This window comes from Zophobas morio, unplaced genomic scaffold (assembly GCF_036711695.1).
Source record: "Zophobas morio isolate AGI-343-1 ecotype UQ-CSIRO unplaced genomic scaffold, CSIRO_AGI_Zmor_V1 ptg000903l, whole genome shotgun sequence".
NCBI classification, from domain to species: Eukaryota; Metazoa; Arthropoda; class Insecta; order Coleoptera; family Tenebrionidae; genus Zophobas; species Zophobas morio.
In genome coordinates this window covers 98,544-116,147 of record NW_026973005.1, presented here as the reverse complement: position 1 = coordinate 116,147, position 17,604 = coordinate 98,544, and the positions used below count along the sequence as shown (strand labels likewise).

Here is a 17,604-nt window from a genome sequence, read left to right as displayed (position 1 = left end):
AGAAGATCGCTACCAAGGAAAGTCCTGTAATAAAGCGCTCGACCACTGTCAAAACTCCAGCGTAACAGAGAAATTCGCTGAGTCGAGTTTTGATTCACCAGGAATGTCGCAGCAGCCGGCCACCATCAAAGTTTCCCGAACCCTAAAGGAAGGCCCCAGGAAAAGTTTTCACACTGGGAAAGTACGATTGGGGCGAGCGCTGAGTTTTCTTGATAAATGGAAGAATAAAAAAAGTAAAAAAAGAGGAGAGGAGCTGGACTACGAGGAAAAAGGAGACTTTGCCTTCCACGCTAACATAGTTCGGAATCGACAGTTCACGAATAGAAGCAAGAGATATACCACCCAAAGAAAAAGTGCGCCGCCTGCTCTCGAGGCTTCGATGCTTACAAGCTTATCGAATGAGCGAAGCAAAGAAAAATATTTAGAGATTTTGGAAGCGAGAAAAGTACGGCCCAAAAGCCTGTTAGACGCCGTTACGTCTTTAGAACTAGAAAGTGTATAGCCTTTTTATTTACATGACAATATACAGCGCTTTTATTGGTTTGAGAAGCGGTTAAGGTCGTGATCAAATTTTATTTTTATTGAATACTGGGCCAAAAAAAAAATTAAAATATAAATTTTCGTGGGATAACGAGTTTACGATTCTTCGGAATCGAGTATCAAGGATTCTTGCTGGCCCATCCAGAGGAGCAAGAAATGCCTATAAAGTATAGTATTGTTAAAAGGAACGTATAAAGTTAATATACTTTGTAAGTAAAATTATTGTAGTAGTGGCGCACACCCTTTTGCCACGTGGCGCAAAGCTTCTCCACGTAATCACACTTTTTGCTTGGTTGAAAAGTATTGCCTTCGCAATAATCAACGCGGTGCTTAAAGGTAATCATAAGCAGAAGCACGCGAAAAAAGACCATCAACAACGATATCTTCAAAGTTCCACAGACCCAAGCAAAAGCCGGCAGCAGCAGCAGCTCCGAGAGCACTGCTTTCTCTCATAGACGGCCTGAAAAACCTGCGCTATTTCACATATATGCGTATAGATATTTATCAGAATAAAATAAAGTGATTAACAACAATCCCTTGCACTGCAAAATATCCGCCAAAGTCTGCGCAAATATGGATATGGCGCACAATCCGCCAGTGACTACCAACGTAGCGACTGGCTTTTCTGAGTCTTGAGAGATGGCCGCGATGGTGTCACGTGTTTGCAAGCAGATGGCCTCCAAACAGGCGCGAACAATGTGCGCCTTTTTGCGAAATCACGTCTCATTAGGAAAACGGGAGGTACATGAGGGGACCTTCGTGGGAGTGCTGCGTCAGGCCAGCAATAACCCCGCGAGTGTCTGCCTTCCAATAGGGCGCATGGAGGCCACTGAAGGCGGGCACGAAACATACACCTAAAAACAATTCATACGGCTCAGTAAGAGTCACAATAAAAAATCTAAGACCTCCGGAATCGTCCACTTTTGTAGCAAGTTCTTCCACTTCCTCGAGATCGTTAACAATACCTTAACAAAGTTCATCTCCAATAAGAAATATAACGAACACCTCAGCTAATAAGCAATACCCAGGTCGTCGCGGAGCCAACGGATGGCCGCACCAGCTGTTGGGATGTAACCCTCTAGTGCATAGACAACGGATTGACTCTTTCCTTAATAATAAATATAATAAAAATAATAAAAATAAGGTGGACTATTACCGAGTTTATAAGCGACAGTGGTCAACAACCCGGTGCGAGAATAGTTAGGAGAAAGTCCTGTATTCTGTAAAAGGAAACATCCCGTACCAAAAGTAGCCCCACACTGCCCTTATAGTTGGTCAAAGCAATAATAAAAGGTAAACCCATATTTTCAATAACTTCAAAAAGTATAAAGGGCTTTGTAAATAATTGTTTGCACGAAAATGAATTGCGCAGAGTGTTACCAGCCTCTCGACAGCCTTGGCCTAGCAGCGAAGCGGACTGGTCGCCCAAACAGGAGGCAAAGGGGATCCCCTTAAGAACGCCATGTTGAAAATAGCCATAAACTTCCGAAGAGGATCTAATTTATGGCATTAAAAAGTTGAAAACTGAGGAATATAAAAATCTAACTTTAATTACAAAATTTTTAATTTTTATATTTTTGAGATAAGTTCGTGGTATTAAAAAAAGTATACGAAATTTAAAGGCAAACAAATTAAAATTCTTTTACTATTATTATAATTGTCATGTCTTCACAAATAAGAGTTTATAATTCGCAACGAAAGATAATACAGGTAATATAAAAAAGGGAGAAAAGCTTTTAACATGCAAGTGGAAGTACTTTTACGAAAAAATTCCCCATCAGCTTAAAACGGTTTTCTTTATTTTCTTAATTTTATCTATATTAAATTTTTATGGACCTACTCTAGCATACCTGAATTTTTTTTAATTTTTATAAATTGCACTTTACAGGTCTCAGCATAGTATATGGGGAGGTATAAATATGTATATAAATTTAAGCGTTATCTAAAAAAAATGAGTGGGATCCAAGAAGTTTTTAAAAGGCTGACTATTAATTATATTTTTTATTGATGCTTTAGGGGTAAACACTTTAAAATTGAAAAACTGAACTCAACTACTATAACTTTACTAATGCGTGTTAAATTCACTAATAAATATTTATATTAATCCAGCTAATAAGCCTTTTTTTAAAAGTTATAAAGAAATATTTAAAAAATTTCCAAAAAAAATATTTTAGTAAGATTTTTAATAAAAGAGATGCTTATGCCTATTATCTGCTCTTTTTTTTTGTAAACTTTCATTAACTTTGTCGTACTTTATAATTTATACATAAAGACTGCTTTACGTTGACCCAATTTCGAAACATTGGCTTAATTTTTTGCTAAATGTAAAGTCTATCTTCTTTTAAACTGCGAGGAGCTCCCGCAGTATAAAACATTTCAAAAAAAAGAGGAAAAAAAGTTAAAGAAATCGATAAGAAATTACATTTAAGCACTTTAGAGGCCATATATATCAAACTGCCAATCTTTTGTTATTGATAAAGTAGTTGTAAATTATAAAAAAACTTCAATGCTGAATATAGCTTTAAAAATTTTGTACAATTCAACTTTGTAAATACCTTTTCAAAATTACATAAAATTTTATTACACACCTACTAACTTTAATCCCAAGGGAATTTATATATATTATGTTTAGAAAGATTTAAAAAAAAAATTTAGATTAATATTTTTGATGAACCTAATTTCGGGTAAAGTTGCAACAGGAATTCCGAAGAAAGACAGAAGACGGCTGCTCCAACGACAAGTGTGCAGATTCATAAGCATCGTGCGCGAAGCATTCGAAACGTCCGTTACATGGTTTCCGGAGTATTTGTACAGAAGCCAGCTATCAAGAGTTCCGCAGCTCACAAAACCTAAAAAAATAACAATAAATCAGTTTTTACAAGTAAGAACGCAAGCTAGCCTTCTTTGATTTTTTCTTCAAGACCAGAAACGTTGTCAAAAATCCAGCGTATTTTTAAAGCGCTGAAATAGGTGGAAATGGGCAAACCGCACTCGAAGTTAAAATCGTTGAAATCACAAACAGTAAGTTTTTTCTTATATTTATCAACGAGAGATTGTGTCCTAAAAAAATTAGAAATGAGTGAATAAAAAAAAATTAGCAAGTGAAATAAAGTTGCCTATTATCGCCCCAAACCACAGCGTTATAGAGAGGAAGACCGGTTTGATTGTCCCATACTACAACAGTTTCTCGCTGGGTAGATAACCCAACGCCTTTAATTTGTGAGAGTTGGTATCCTGTAACAATTTAAAGTAAAGTTATGGAGTAATGCGTTAGGCCTCACTATCCCAGGTAAGCAGTTAAGGTCCAGCGTGAAGGAGAGGAAAAACAAAGCCGCAGTTAAAAGTGAACAAGAGTACACAACAATATAAAATTATAAAAAACCTTTTTTCAGAAAGTCCCTAATTGTCTTTTGAATGCAAAGATCTATCCTAGATAAGAAGCCCATAGGTTCTTGCTCTACCCAGCCTAGAAAGATTTTTATGAAAAGAACAAGTTATTGTAAGGGAATAAAGACCAGGTTTTGGAAAAAGTAAGGGATTTTCAAGTTGAGCTGAAGCTACACAATTTGAAGTATTGGACTGAAAAACCATAAAACGCACGCTGGAAGTCCCTACATCCAAAGCACCAAGGAAATTTACAGGTTTGTAGATTGTCTGAGACATGCTCTGATGTTACTTGGTTTATGATGTTAACTTTGCTACTATCAAAAAAGTTTCTAGGCCTGGACAGTTCAACTAGGCCAACTGCTCGATGAAAAGAAGTTTAAGCTAATATATCTTTGCATACTTCCTCGTGTGTTGACTATTAGCCACGCACTTACCGCCTTTTTTTTGGCAAATAAAAAAACTTCGGGTGGCTAACTTATTTTACAAAGACGCAGCAGATGTTCAAGTTTAGCATCACTCTTCTTTTTAATTTTTTATTATAATCATCCAAACTCAGCAAAATTCACAAGGCAGTCACCGCCTTCCATAGATTAAAGCGCTACCCAGCAAACAGCTACACGTCATAATGGGCTCGTCGTGAATTGAGTAAGAAGATTAAATCAAGATCTAAATTAGAAACTCTTTAAATAATTTTTCAACCAACGTCATCGCCCCATGGTACAGCGAACTGGTCACAGCAATTGACTGTGGAACCCGAGCTTATTTATTAACCGTAAAACTGCGCTCGCTACCACACTCTGCGTGACGCTCAAGCTTTGAGGGTTGGACTTGAAAGCCCTAAATATACGAGAGCCCGAAATTGCTGACTCGATCCGGCAACAAGAAAGTTTGTAACTTAATAGTATTATTAAAAATAGTTCCTTTGACTAAAACTTTATAAGTTTTTTAAAACATACAACATGTCCCAGGATTCTATTCTTAAAAGTTTATTAAAAAAAGCTTCTTCACATGTTAAAGATAAAAATTATTTAGAAACTTTACGCTTATCCCAGGTATTTTTACTTTTTTTTTAAAAAACTTTCTAGTTATTTTGAATCTTTTGTTTTTCTAAACGAGAATGCGTTGTCGATAGACCCGACATCTTATAATGCACTCCTTCTGATGGGCTTAGCTTACGAGGGCCTTGAAAATCCTCAGGAGGCCGAAAATTGTTATAGGAAGGCCATAACGATTAGTTATAACAATCCTTCTGCTCATTTAGTATCTTCAATACTTGCTTTTGCCAAGATAACATCAGTAATATTTTTTATAACAACAGGGTCTTTGTAAACTTTTGTCTCAGGATAAAGGGATTCAAGACAGTGTTCTTATACCATCTTACGAGGAATTGTGTAAAGTGTTAGAAAGGTAATAAAAAGTTTTACTTGAGTAATGTTGAATCCACTTGAGTTACTTTCGTAGTAATAATCAATTATCCAAATGGTTTTCAGCAATGCTAAAACTTATCGAGATATATCTATCCTCGGGAAACTACAAAAAAGTTAATTTACTTATTGTTTGATGGCTTAAATTATACTTAATAATTTTTTAACTCAGAGTTTTTCATTGATCAACACAGTTACTGATAAAGTATATAAAGGTAACTTTTCGAAATCTGAATTAATCAGGAAGTTGATATTTATGAGTATAGGTTGGAAACACAGGTCTTAATTCATTTAAATATTTTAGATATGCCTTCAGAGAAGCAGTACATTATTTACTACAAATTTTGTACAATTTTTCGAGATGCTTCTGATCGCGGAGTAGATAACTTTGATATACTACAGTTAAAGGAAAGAGAGCTAGATAAAGTACTTTATTTAATCAACGTATACAAAATACTTACCTTATTTAAGATCTTGAGGAATTTTGAGATTTTTAATAAACTAATCTTTGACAATCACATTATAAGTACAAGTAGTACTGAAGATCAGCAGGTTTTCTATATTAAACGAACTTATTATTATGTAAATATCATTATTATATTGTAATTATTATAGAAAGTGTTCGACTTATTAAAATGGATCTTAAAAATGTTTCGTTTGGTTTATTGGGAATTTGCCTCTGAGGAGGTCTTAGAAATTTTCTTTTTTTCTTTTTTTTTTTTGGTTAAGAAATTTTTTTTATTAAAAGATATACAATAAAAGTCTTGCACTAGCCACGCGCTTATTGTCTTTTGATAGCCTTCGAGGTTTTTTAATTAGTTATTGTGGTTAAGCATAATTTATACTCACTTACAGCGGAAATTTATTCCGAGTTGATTTTAATGAGCGAAGAAGATGCCAAAAGCACGTTTCTATAATGATTATTCGTTCCAATTTAGTTCAGCTTTGCAACTTATGAGACCCATTTCACTTTTTTTTGCAGCTACTGGTACTCTGGACACACACGATCTACTTTTAGAGGTGAGTGAGATGCCGGCGTGCGCTTATAATTTTGTTGCCGCGTATTTTTTTTCATCAGAGTTTACCCTGGATTCGTTAAGGGTTATTATTATTGTTGTTGTTATTGTTATTATTAATGTATGTTGTCTGCAGGAAGGTCTAATGAAAGAGGCGGAATGCCTTAGTGGGTGGATGCTGTTATTTTTCGAATTATTGGAAACGAATATTTCCGAGGCACTCAAAATCGGTGCTGTACTTTTTTTTAATGGTTCATTTTTTTTTAAAAATTTTTCTAAGGCCAGCAAGTTGTTAACCATTTCGAGCCCCCCAATCGGCGTCATTCTGTCCTTCAAGCGTTTATTTTTAATGATGGACTTATAAATGGCGCTTTTAAGAAGATTTTTGATTAGACGGTTACGTGAATTGCGCTATCTGGTTGGTCTGGCCGAACTGGAGGTCGCCCAATCCATAGAGGCCGAAGTTCCTGCGTCGCTGGAGGTATACGCCTCTGGTGGATGTCGCGTTTTCTTATTGGTTGTGAAGGCTCTCAACGGCGAGCTCCGGGGAGCCTCTACTTTTCTTGTGAGCGAAGCATCGCTTGTTTCTGATTTGGGCTTCTTGCGCGCCCGCCTAGTGCGCCTCCCTTTTCTCTATTTTTTTTTTTTGCTTTGCTCACTATTATTTGCGCAACTCTCAAGAACGACTCCGAAGCGGCCTTAAAGTTTTACCAAAGGGCGATGACTTTATTTGCCGCCTCGAAGAACGAGTCGCTCAGGACGAATCAGAAGTGGTGGGCCCTATGCCATGTGCGTACGGGCCTCCTTTATTGGCACATGGACGGTTTTTTGTTATTTCATTGGAGGAGAGTGATTGTTGATGACCCTGTTCCAGGCGTGTACAGAAGAGAGCGCGCTTTTGCCTTTTCGCACTTTCTTGCTGCAGTAAAAATGTCTCCCGGCATTGTTCGTTTTTTTTGTGACTTTTTTTCGCCTTAACTTGGGAGTTCTGTTGGGCTGCTAGAGAGCTTCTTATGAATATTTGGGCCATTTTTACCATGTGGTCGAGGGCGATGCGGCTCGAGGTGTCTTTGCCGGGGGCTCTAGTATGTCTAAATTTATTAACTTCGTTTATATATACTTGAGCAGCTATTGGTGTCTTTGAAAAGGCCGTCTCCCTCTCGCCTCAGTCACACGTGGCTGTACGTGTCTGCTTCTCCTTTTCTGTAACTTATTTATTTTGTTTGCAACAGCAAACACTCAGCGACTTATACTTGGCTCAAAACCTTTACGAGAAGGCGCGGCAGCTGCATATTTTGGCACGTTACTTCACTATCTCTAATGTATGTCGCTTGCAAAGACCACCAAACAGGTCACCCACTCCTGTCATCCGTTCACCTCTTGGGCGTGTTTCCGCCTTGGCTTGTACTATCTGGTTGCTTTATCATTAACGTCTGCCAATCACATTCTAATACCATATTAAGAACGCTGGAAACTCGTGCGAGGCTGTTCGCCACTTGCAGTCGGCTGTACGAGTCTCTCCGTCTCTTCCGCAAATGTCTTTACTGAAACATTTTTGGCTCCCTCTGGCGCTTATAAGTGCCCATCCTTTTATAGCTGGGAGTGTCTTGGCGAGGCATATGCTGGCATTGGTCGCCTGCCTGCCAGCATAAAGGCCTTCAGAAAAGCGATAGACCTGCGGGAAGACCCTTCTGTCTTTGCGAGGTTGACTCAATCGCCATGTGTCTTTACTCTCTTGGGTTTCTCCTATTGACCTCCTTCCTGTGTGGGTTCCGCACTGGCGAACTGCTTGCCGCGTTGCACTTCTACGACGAGGCGCTGCAGGAGTTCCGGCTCTGCCTACATGCCGAGCCTCTCTTTAGCCCAGCGCTACTAGGATTCTCTGTTAAGTTTTTATGTTTTTAGGGTATTGTTTGTTTTTTATGTATAAAATAATTCAATCAGAAAACACTTATTAAAAAAGCAAAGTTTCTATACGAAGAAGGAAGGATCCCTGCTTGCGTCGACTTGCTGGCGTTGGCGCTAGAAAAGATACTCTTTTATATTTCTCTCGACTCGAAACCCCACAAAGTTCGTGTGTGTTTGTTTGGTTGACTTCTAATACCGAAAGCTAAAACACTTTCCAATTGGAAGACCTCCACGCTGTTCGGAGGGAAAATGCTAGGTGATCTCTGCTGCCTCATCTTGTCGATGCCGCCCGACATTTTGTGCCGCACTCACTTTCTTTCTTCCCTTGCTAGCCACATGCCTCCCGCTCTCATGGTGCCGGAGAGTATTATTATATATTAAATAAAAATTTGGTGGTGTTTTCTCCTTTTTTCATTCGTCAAAGATTCGGAAAACGCACTTTATTTACTGTCCTCGCTCGCGTCATGGGGCTATTCCCTGGCTCTTAAGGAGACGCATGTCCACCAATCGTGGCTGCTGCGGGACTTGGCCCTTTCTTCCTGCAAGCGCTGTCGTGTCCTTCCCTTGGAGGAAGAAGAGCAGGAGGTTCATGCCACGTGTCTTCCGCCTATAACATGATATATAAGCCGGACGTGGATTTTTAGAACGCCTTTTCCGAGGCTATTGGCATCTGCAAGAGAAGTCTTGCCTTAGACTCTGGCGACATCCGCACGTGGGAGGTCGACCTAGTGTTCTCTCCTTTTATGTTTTCATTCTGTAGTTTTCCATAAACAGTTGCTTGGAGTCATGTTTACTCTGCGCCGTCAGTTTTCACGTGGTCAGCACTGCTTTATCCAATCGCTGCAACGCTCCACGAAAGTAGTGTCTTTCGCTCTTGCGTGAAGTTTCCTTCGTTGGGTACTACCAATAGACTTCTCGCACTTGGACCGCCCTCGGGGTTCTTTATTATTTGTGCGGAAACTACGACATGGCCGAAGAGGTTTTTTCCTCTGCCCGCCGTGGCGACCCTCCAGTCACCCTCTTTTTCTGCTCTTTTGCAGGCTTTTTACCAAGCGCGCACCCACGAGCCCTCTTGGATTCCTGGTCACGTCCTTGTGCCGTTCACAGGCTGTTCTCGATAATGTCGTTCCCCCAGGCTGGGTCGGAGCGGCTCTCGTGGCAGAAAAAATGTCCAATCCCTCAGCACGTGACTTATACCTCCATTGCGCTAATCAAGACTGCCACGTTTCTTTTTCATGAACACTGACTTGTTGCTCTGTTACATACCCTTTTCGCAGGAGGTCGGCTATAAGGGCTTTGCTGCCAGCGCCTATTCCAGCTTCCGCCAAAGCCTCTCCCCTAACGACTTCCACGTGCTCTATCAGGCCATCTGTTGCTTGGGTCTTTTTTAATGTTATTTCCCTGCACTTTCTAACTAATTGCGCCAAGAAACATGCCTGCAGAGGGACAACACCGACGCGTGGGCGTGGAACTTGCACGGCCTTCTGCTCGAGCTCGTCGGTTTAAACCAATCATGTTATTCCAGCTTTACGAGGGCACGAAGTCTGCTCGAAGGCTTCTATATCGCAAATATTACCTGCATTCCTGCGAAATTCTTTTTGCAGACCGCCCTCAACACGGCCGCCTCGTTACTTTCAACATGTCACGTGTTCTCGTGAAGGTCGGGCGTCCCGCTGATGCCGTTGGTCTGCTTTGTCCGCTGCTGGAGGAGCTCGAGAAAGATTCAGTACTGCTAACACCGCGGCGACGTTCACAACTGCTTACGAGTGTTTTTATTCGTAGACGCTCCACGAATGGGCGCTCTCTACTTTGGCTCTCGCCTATATGAAACTCGGGCTTCTGGAACGAGCTGCCCACGCCTACTCGCAACTCCTTCTTTCGGATGGTAACGTTTTCCTACACTATATTTTATGCGTTGCACTCACGTTCGCCTGTGCTTAAAGCGACGGCAGAGCAGAAAGGCGATGTTTGTATATCTCTTGGAATTATATTTTATTTCCTGAAGGACTATTCGGCCTCTCGGAAGTCTCTCTTCCAATGGTCTCTCTTTTGGTCATGTTGCTGTCTTTGTATTGGCTTCACTCTATTTAAGCGTCGAGCTATCCACCAACCACGTACGCGGCGTCTTTACTCTTGGCGGTATTTCTTTTTCTATTGTGCTTACCTGTATTTTACTGGTTTTTGTGTATGTAGCCTTTGGGCTGCTAACAAATGAGGAGCAAATAACACTTTCGGCTATTCAAGCGTACAAGCACCTTTTTCCGGTTGATGGGGACTGCAAGAGGGAGTATTTTTATTCGCTCCTCACTGCCTGTCTTTCGCTCTCAAAAGTATCCATAAAAAACTTTTGGTTCACTGAGAACGAAAACTAAAAGTTTATATATATATATATATATATTCAGGGCTCGATTGCAAGCGCCGTTGCTGCATTTGCTGCGAGTTTGCACCGCGCAGGACCTTTTGGGAGCCGTCTTTGGACTATATTGGCTGCATTTATATATAAAAGGGCTCCAGAAAGGTATTAGTTGATACATATTATTTCTTCTAGGCGCCTCTGCTGTCTTCTCTTTGCAGACTGCACTCTGCTCGCTCCTGCATGCAGACTGCCCTTCAGTTGGCGCACGGCGGGTCCCACACCTCTTCTCGTGCGCAAGACGCTTTCGGGGTGGTTGATCACGAGGAGGTGGGTCGCATGCTTTGCTTGCACAGCCTTTGTCTTCTGGCGGATAACACTGCTTCTTATAGAGAAGGTGACCCATACTAAACACGAAGCCCGTGTTCTGCCTTAAATAAGATTTTATATGGACAGCGCAACGCTCTGTCCATGTGGCTCCCTCTTCCTCCTCTGCCTGGTGCACTTTGGCCTCCGCACTAGTCAGTTTCATAGTGATGAAGGCCACTTCTCACAACCTGCTGGCCTCTGCCATCCGGATATATGACCATGTGCGCACAATGGATTCCCGGAATTTCCTTTATGCTACTTGCTGTCTTTGTGAGTGCTTTCTCATTGCCGGTTACATGCTCAATGGACAAGAAAAACACGCTTATCTTAACCAGGTGCCGTCTATTGAGCCCGCCCATACGTAGCGCACCAATTTTGCCGTGTTTTTACAGGCTGAACTGCTTTGCACCACCGAGCTTAACAACCAATCGCTTTCACCGGCTTGGAAAGCCCACTTTTATCTCCTTCTCGCGCGTTGCTATATCTGCAGGTAGCTTTATACAGATTCGCTCGTGGTCTTCCTTATTTTTGTAGCGGTAAGGAGGAAGGCGCCATCATTGCCTGCTTAAAAACAGCTGTCCGGCTCGATCCGAAAAACTTCCGAACGTTTCAGGTGACAGAAAATTGTATGTTGGTCGTTTTTTTATGTAAATTTCTTCAGGAACTCGCCATGTGCTATACTTTTCATCGTAAGTTTTTTCCACGTGCATTTAGCCTGCATAACCTCGCGCATAACTTTTCCAAGGCAAGTATAAGGCGGCCGAGCAGAGTGTGCTTGCAGGGCTCTCGTGTGCGCAAAGCAAGCCCGAGGAAGAAGTATTTTTTGGTGTTTTTCATTATAATTTCTTATTGTTCCTCGAAATATTTTTTTTTTGAAGATTGCTTTGGTATATTTGGGATATCTTCACATACTACAGCTACAAACCAACAAAGCCGAAGATATGCTGCAGCGAGTTTTGAGGCTAAACGACCTTAGTGGAGTTGCTTACTTTTTGTTGGTATTGCTTAATATTTTCGCCAACTTTTCTACCATCTTTTTTCCGACATATCCTATTCGAACCAATAGGGATATGTGTTTTACCGTAAAGGTAACTATACAGAATCTGAAAAAATACTCCGGCACTCGCAGAAACTTCAACCTATCCCTTCAACACTTTTACTGTGCTGCCTGCATAAAAAAACCGTAAATCAGATAACCTCAAAGCAGTTAACTTTAAAACTTTTTTATGCTTATTTCGTAATAAGAATTTGAAATGCGTGGAACAAGACTTTTACGAACTAAAGACAGCCCTAAAAAAAAATACTACTAACTATGAAAAGTGGGAAAATGTAGTGAAATACGTTGAAGATTTAATAAGATGCAAATAAAATTTATTTATTAGGCCTCCATTTGTTCCGCATTTTGCAGCAATATTATATAAATCGTCCTTATAACCAACATTGTAAAGTGCCAAGCTTATTTGCAGCAGTTCACGACTTCCCTGAGTTTTTTAATGAGCTAATAAGCTACTTAATTAGCTTGTATAGTGAAACATATATAAATAATAAAGGTATACGAATATAAGCTAGGCCTTACTGCTAGGATTTAATAAATTTGTTCTGGAGAAAAAAAGATCTGGTCCAGCCATTTTCTTTTGTGCCTTTCGGGAGCGTCCCGTCCTTCTTTCGACACTCCTTGTAAAACCGCCATTAGAGTTAAGGTAGCTACAATCAACGGCGGCGTCACTTTCCGAGCCTTCGTAACTGTTCAACTCTAGTGAATTTTTTAAATTAGCAAGCTCTCTGTGGATCTGCCCACAACAGTACTCTTTACCTTCATAATTAGAGCAGGCTATGCGGTTGTCATCCAGCCGCAGCCTCAAAAGCTTCTTATGCTGGTACTCACTTAACTGCCTAACGGCTGCCGTCTCTTTCTTAAAAACCAGGCTAGCTCGACTCGGGGGTCGGGCACAATAGTACTGGAGTTCATCGGAGGTTAAAAATCTTGCTGTCTTGTGCCGTCCAGCAGAAATATTTATATCCTTTTCTTGGTAGGGCATTTGTCTCCGCTCAGCACCCCTCGTCCCTCGAGGGAGACACTCGTTAGTCTTTTCTTCGGAAGAAGGTGGAAGCAACCGTGGACATTGAAGGTGTGCTAACTTCTGACGGGGAACATAAAGCGGTCGTTCTACTTTTCTTTTGGACCTTGCAGGTATAGTATAAGGGGAGTGACTCTCAAGTCTCCCTGGACTGTGCGTCGTTGTTTCAATAAAAGTTTCTGCTCTTGGAAAACCGCTATCTTCTACTTTTTGGCTTCGGACGTTAGCCTTATGTAAAGAAGGTGAGCGACTTAAAGACATATTTCTAACCCGATCTGTTCGTTTAGCAGGAGAGCTTCGATGCCTATTACTAAGGTAAAAGGCTTTAAAAGGTAAACCTTTTTCTCCATCAACAAAAGTTCTATAGTTTTCTTTTTTAAAATAATTGAGGTGGGAACGAAAAGGCCTGTCGCGCACCATGCTGCGTCCACGAGATAAAACGCGATGGACATTACTGTTAACTTTACCGCTACCACCGACAATTCCGCCCCTAGAACTAATTTTTATACCAAGCTTTGGGGCATTTTGACAACTGCTGCTATCGCCACGGCCACCAAAGATTTCAGCCCCGTTATATCTTCCATTATGACGATTCACCACCTCATAACGACTAGTAGTTCTGCCTCTCTCACACAACACGTATTTGTACATCTCAGGGCGGTTACCATTCACTATGTCGCCTTTTCTGCTACGGTAAGTAAAATTAACACCATCTACGTCAACTGTATCCTTGTGAAAAGCAGCGATTGCGTGTGCATCTCTAGTACTGTGTACAGTGTTTTCCTTAGGCCCAGGCATAGTCTTAGACTTGCTTTTGCGGGATGTATAGTTAATGGCCTTATAGCCCTTACTTTGACTATACACTTTTCGAAAGTCCACAGCGGTGGTGCAATTGTTATTAACACTTTCTTTATCCACTGACTTTTTAATAGGAGGTAAACCTCTTACCTCTACACAACAAATTCTTCTGCCGCCCCCGTTTTCATGGTAGAGAACGTCACAATCTTCACCGTCACCGTCACCAGTGGCCCTTCCCCTCCCACGAGTGAAATTATTCCCTTTCTCAGTTTCCAAGTAACCTGATGTATCCCGGCTACCATCATTTTTATTACTGGCAATGTTGTTGCCGCTCTGCGCATTACTAACACGATGGATGCTTCGAAACTCCTGAGGGTTTGATATGTGTACCTTAGCCAGATCCTCAACAAGACTCCTTTCGATCGGTGCTACTAATTTATCATCAACGCAGGATTGACCAAGATAAGAATTACTGTTAGGGGAGATGTTATCGCTACTCGAATTATTATTTTTACTATTGGATATGTAACGATGATTATTAGAAAGGGCGGGAGTGGCATCCTTAGCCATATAACTAGTACTACTGCTAGTGTGGGTAACAACCTTAACACATCCGTCGTGGTCCGCCTTAGTATTTTCATTACCAGATAGAACAGTATTATTGCCAACAAACTTTTCCTGCTCGTGATTATCCATATTCAATAACCCTGGACCTTTCACTGTACACCCGGCATCGATGGTACTACTTTTCTGGCAACCCTCAATACTAGAAAGCGAAGGGAAGTTTATGTTCTGGTCAGAAGACAATGCATTATTGCTAGACACACGTGCAGTGCACGAGGGGCCCAAGTTTTTTTCTGCCGTTGAACTTAAGGGTAAACCCTCTATATTTTCCTTTGCTGTTACTGGCGAAGAACCCACCACTGCCGGCGTCGAAGAAGAATCAGAAACTCCTGTTTGAACGGGGGTGGCTGGTTTGACGCTGTCAGTGCTATTCGAGGTGCCCTAGAAAAGCACAAAATAATAATACCTGAGAAAATAAGAAGGGAGGATAGTACCACACGACGTTCAAGAATGCGTCTGGTTTCGTCTTTCCGGTTAGTCAATAGTACCATTACTTCTTTTTCCGGCTCGTCAGAACCATTCCCACAGTAATGAGTAGGCCGCATTCTTTGGGCAAGACGAGGAAGAAAGGCCATGGAGGAGGGGTGAGACGGCCGCATGTGCCTGGGACCGCCGTAATAACCAGCGGAAAACATCGGTGGTGGTCCAGAAGGCTGAGTAGATACCGCAGTCGGGCGGATAACACGTGGCCTGGACGAGGAATAACGGAAGTTCTGACTACTTGCAGTACCCAACTGACCCGTTTGCCAAGGCGATGGGGCACGCGGCCAGTGTTCTTGCACATGACGTGGTTTCATGACGCTGCTGTCGTCCTCATCATATATATGTGCCCATGACTTGCTTTCTTCAGCTTCCTTGTTGCTGTTGGCGGAGTCCTTCGCCCGCTCGGCAGCCGGCAGCGGAGCTTCCGAAGAGAGAGCAGGAGATTGCACTGAACTCTGAGAAAGCTGACTTTTTTCCAAACTTGGTAACTGTGAAATCTTTAGAGAATCTATTTTTTTTTAAAACAAAGTAAAAAAAATTAGTAAGAAAAATATTAACCTTCCGAAGAAAAATTTGAATTAGTGCAGGCAAAATTTCTGTCGGGAAACAATCTCAAACGGTATAATACAAAAGTGTGGAATACAAGGCAATAAAAACTTTTTCGCCGGGTTATCCTCCTTCTGAGATGAAACAGCTCCGACATGTTTAGCAGGAGGAAGAGCTGAATAAAGAATAAGAACCTTTTATAAAAAGTCTGAGTCTCTTTAGTATTAACCTTGATCCAACGAAGGAAAGTCTTCTATCGAATTGGTAATCGAACAACTTTTCAAAAGTCTGCCGGTGTTTTCACTAGCATATCAATTTAAATATTAAGTATATAATAAACTAAATATAATAAACTATAATAATATAAAGTAAATAATACATTTGATAATTAGAACCGGAATAAGATTTGTAATAAATAAAGACACTAATTTGTAATACCGATGAAAAGCAGACGAAGAAATGCCTGAAATTACTGTAGAATTAGAGGAAACAGCTTTTATATTAAGCATAAATTTAACAATGTATAACTAAAGAGGATATAAAAAGAAGCAAAAAAAAAACCTAGTACGCAAAATTAAAATTAACAAATACCATCGGATTTTTTGTTTTTGATGGCCCACGGCGTTTCAGTAACAGTTTGCGTAGAGTTACTCCCGCAGCTTGTGGTAAGAACTAACGTACGCAGCTTTAAAACATTATTGGGCTTGTTATTTTTTTTTGCTTGAGTTATAATAGTCTGCAGTAAAGTAACAAAAAGTAAAATAGAAAGCCTTATAAATACAGAGTTAATAAATAAAAGTGCAAGAATAAAAGCACGGTTCAAAAATTTTACATAAATAATAAACCATTCTATATGAAATAAGAGTAGATGTCTCCAAGCTATAAGCACTCTTTATATTATATAGCTAAAGCCAATATAGTTAAATACAAGAACTAAAATATTATAAAGTAAAAGTACTAAAGTAAATAAAGCCGAAGAGAAACCAAATTCTTATTAAGGTTGTTTGACGACAATAAATGAGCTATAAAAAACTTATTCTTGCAGGCTTATTATTAAAAAAATAAATGTCGCCAGCAAAGGAGTAGCGAGCCGCAACTACCGAAACGGATGTGGATGATACAAACTTAAAAAAGGCTTCTTCAAGGATACAACAAAGCGTGGGTTCGTCTGCTGTCTGGCCTGGACCTACCAAACAAGGAATATAATTTTGATAGCTTCATCATCTTGCATACTATTGATTCATCAACTTAAATTTCTAGATGGTTAAACTAGTAATCACAAAAGTAGCAAGAAAACCTTTCGAAATTTAATATTAATAATATAGGTCTCCATTATAAATTTAGTAAAGTTTACTACAATTACTATAATTACGCAGGATTTATTATTATATTAAAAGCTTTAAAAGTAAAAGGTATTTATTGTATGCCTTTAACTTCCCTCTTAATATCCATTTATTTAATTTATACAAAAAATGTGAGACTATAAACTACCTTTGGTTTATAGTTTCGTTAATTATTATATATAGTTAGTTTATGATTCGCTATTTTTCATCCTTAAATGCATTGCGAACTTGTAACTTTCTTAACTGGGCCTCCAGTTTATTTAAAAATAAAAATTCAAAAAATGAGAAATTAACTATAAAAACACAACAGGTAGCTTCAGCTTTAGAGAGTAAGGCATTCTAGTAGGATATGTACACAAGAATTATAAAAATAAAATTTTAACATATCTTTACCCAAAAAGTTTATTTTTTCTAAATACACTAATTTTTTATATAATACTTGTATGACCTCACTTTTACCATTGTGAGCACGGTTGTATTAAAAGAAATCGGTAAAAGTATTAATACATCTTCATGGCTAATATTAAATTACCTACCAAATTTGGTTTTGGGAGAATAATATTCCAAATAAAGATAAATATGTTTGTTTGCCTGAAAATGACCTATACTTTAGCGGTAGTCTAGCAGGCTTATACTTATTAAGTATTAAGTTTATGTTCAATAACTTAAGATAAATGGAATAAGAACATATTAATATATTAAAGTTGGTACTACACAAAGTTTTTTATCTTTATG

The 17,604-nt window shown here is 39.8% G+C and overlaps 3 protein-coding genes across 3 annotated transcripts; 1 reads left to right on the top strand and 2 right to left on the bottom strand.

The window, feature by feature from the left end:
* Positions 1-359: 359 nt before the first annotated feature.
* LOC135122144 (glycerol kinase-like) lies at positions 360-4,255 on the bottom strand. Its single transcript, XM_064046363.1, has 15 exons — positions 4,056-4,255; positions 3,923-4,006; positions 3,657-3,774; positions 3,440-3,600; positions 3,215-3,389; positions 1,921-2,036; positions 1,697-1,804; positions 1,565-1,648; positions 1,446-1,505; positions 1,291-1,394; positions 1,069-1,238; positions 919-1,000; positions 782-869; positions 641-700; positions 360-588 (listed from the first exon to the last, which is right to left on the bottom strand). The coding sequence occupies exons 1-14, from the start codon at positions 4,201-4,203 to the stop codon at positions 660-662; spliced, it is 1,539 nt and encodes a 512-aa protein (XP_063902433.1). The 5' UTR covers positions 4,204-4,255; the 3' UTR covers positions 360-588; positions 641-659.
* A 1,043-nt stretch (positions 4,256-5,298) lies between these two features.
* On the top strand, positions 5,299-12,382 carry LOC135122153 (tetratricopeptide repeat protein 37-like). The gene is made up of 45 exons (XM_064046375.1): positions 5,299-5,334; positions 5,389-5,467; positions 5,524-5,566; positions 5,656-5,777; positions 5,823-5,903; positions 5,967-6,038; positions 6,100-6,157; positions 6,207-6,254; positions 6,334-6,452; positions 6,504-6,597; positions 6,648-6,705; positions 6,761-6,848; positions 6,894-6,983; positions 7,049-7,190; positions 7,242-7,312; positions 7,371-7,431; positions 7,496-7,548; positions 7,600-7,669; positions 7,719-7,781; positions 7,831-7,904; positions 7,964-8,251; positions 8,312-8,437; positions 8,501-8,639; positions 8,700-8,860; positions 8,920-8,994; positions 9,050-9,133; positions 9,186-9,254; positions 9,316-9,358; positions 9,411-9,499; positions 9,553-9,655; positions 9,704-9,829; positions 9,880-10,001; positions 10,058-10,160; positions 10,219-10,315; positions 10,368-10,414; positions 10,469-10,605; positions 10,678-10,793; positions 10,850-11,025; positions 11,085-11,332; positions 11,390-11,487; positions 11,532-11,686; positions 11,743-11,813; positions 11,876-11,995; positions 12,064-12,180; positions 12,243-12,382. Exons 2-45 carry the CDS (start codon positions 5,420-5,422, stop codon positions 12,363-12,365), a joined length of 4,488 nt encoding a protein of 1,495 aa, XP_063902445.1. The 5' UTR covers positions 5,299-5,334; positions 5,389-5,419; the 3' UTR covers positions 12,366-12,382.
* LOC135122145 (uncharacterized) lies at positions 12,357-16,238 on the bottom strand. Its single transcript, XM_064046365.1, has 9 exons — positions 16,118-16,238; positions 15,965-16,019; positions 15,756-15,829; positions 15,638-15,701; positions 15,539-15,576; positions 14,932-15,488; positions 12,811-14,878; positions 12,574-12,750; positions 12,357-12,478 (listed from the first exon to the last, which is right to left on the bottom strand). Exons 6-9 carry the CDS (start codon positions 15,292-15,294, stop codon positions 12,468-12,470), a joined length of 2,619 nt encoding a protein of 872 aa, XP_063902435.1. The 5' UTR covers positions 15,295-15,488; positions 15,539-15,576; positions 15,638-15,701; positions 15,756-15,829; positions 15,965-16,019; positions 16,118-16,238; the 3' UTR covers positions 12,357-12,467.
* Positions 16,239-17,604: the final 1,366 nt, after the last annotated feature.

Coding starts and splice junctions, on each gene's coding strand:
- LOC135122153 (XM_064046375.1), top strand. CDS start 5,420: ATGCTAAAACTTATCGAGATATATCTATCCTCGGGAAACTACAAAAAA. Junction 9,359..9,410: donor CGAGCCCTCTTGGATTCCTG/GTCACGTCCTTG, acceptor TCGTTCCCCCAG/GCTGGGTCGGAGCGGCTCTC. Junction 10,794..10,849: donor TATAAAAGGGCTCCAGAAAG/GTATTAGTTGAT, acceptor TTCTCTTTGCAG/ACTGCACTCTGCTCGCTCCT.
- LOC135122144 (XM_064046363.1), bottom strand. CDS start 4,203: ATGTCTCAGACAATCTACAAACCTGTAAATTTCCTTGGTGCTTTGGAT. Junction 3,390..3,439: donor TGAAGAAAAAATCAAAGAAG/GCTAGCTTGCGT, acceptor TTATTTTTTTAG/GTTTTGTGAGCTGCGGAACT. Junction 2,037..3,214: donor GCAACTTTACCCGAAATTAG/GTTCATCAAAAA, acceptor GCCATAAATTAG/ATCCTCTTCGGAAGTTTATG.
- LOC135122145 (XM_064046365.1), bottom strand. CDS start 15,294: ATGAAACCACGTCATGTGCAAGAACACTGGCCGCGTGCCCCATCGCCT. Junction 14,879..14,931: donor GCATTCTTGAACGTCGTGTG/GTACTATCCTCC, acceptor GTGCTTTTCTAG/GGCACCTCGAATAGCACTGA. Junction 12,751..12,810: donor AGCCTGCTCTAATTATGAAG/GTAAAGAGTACT, acceptor AAAATTCACTAG/AGTTGAACAGTTACGAAGGC.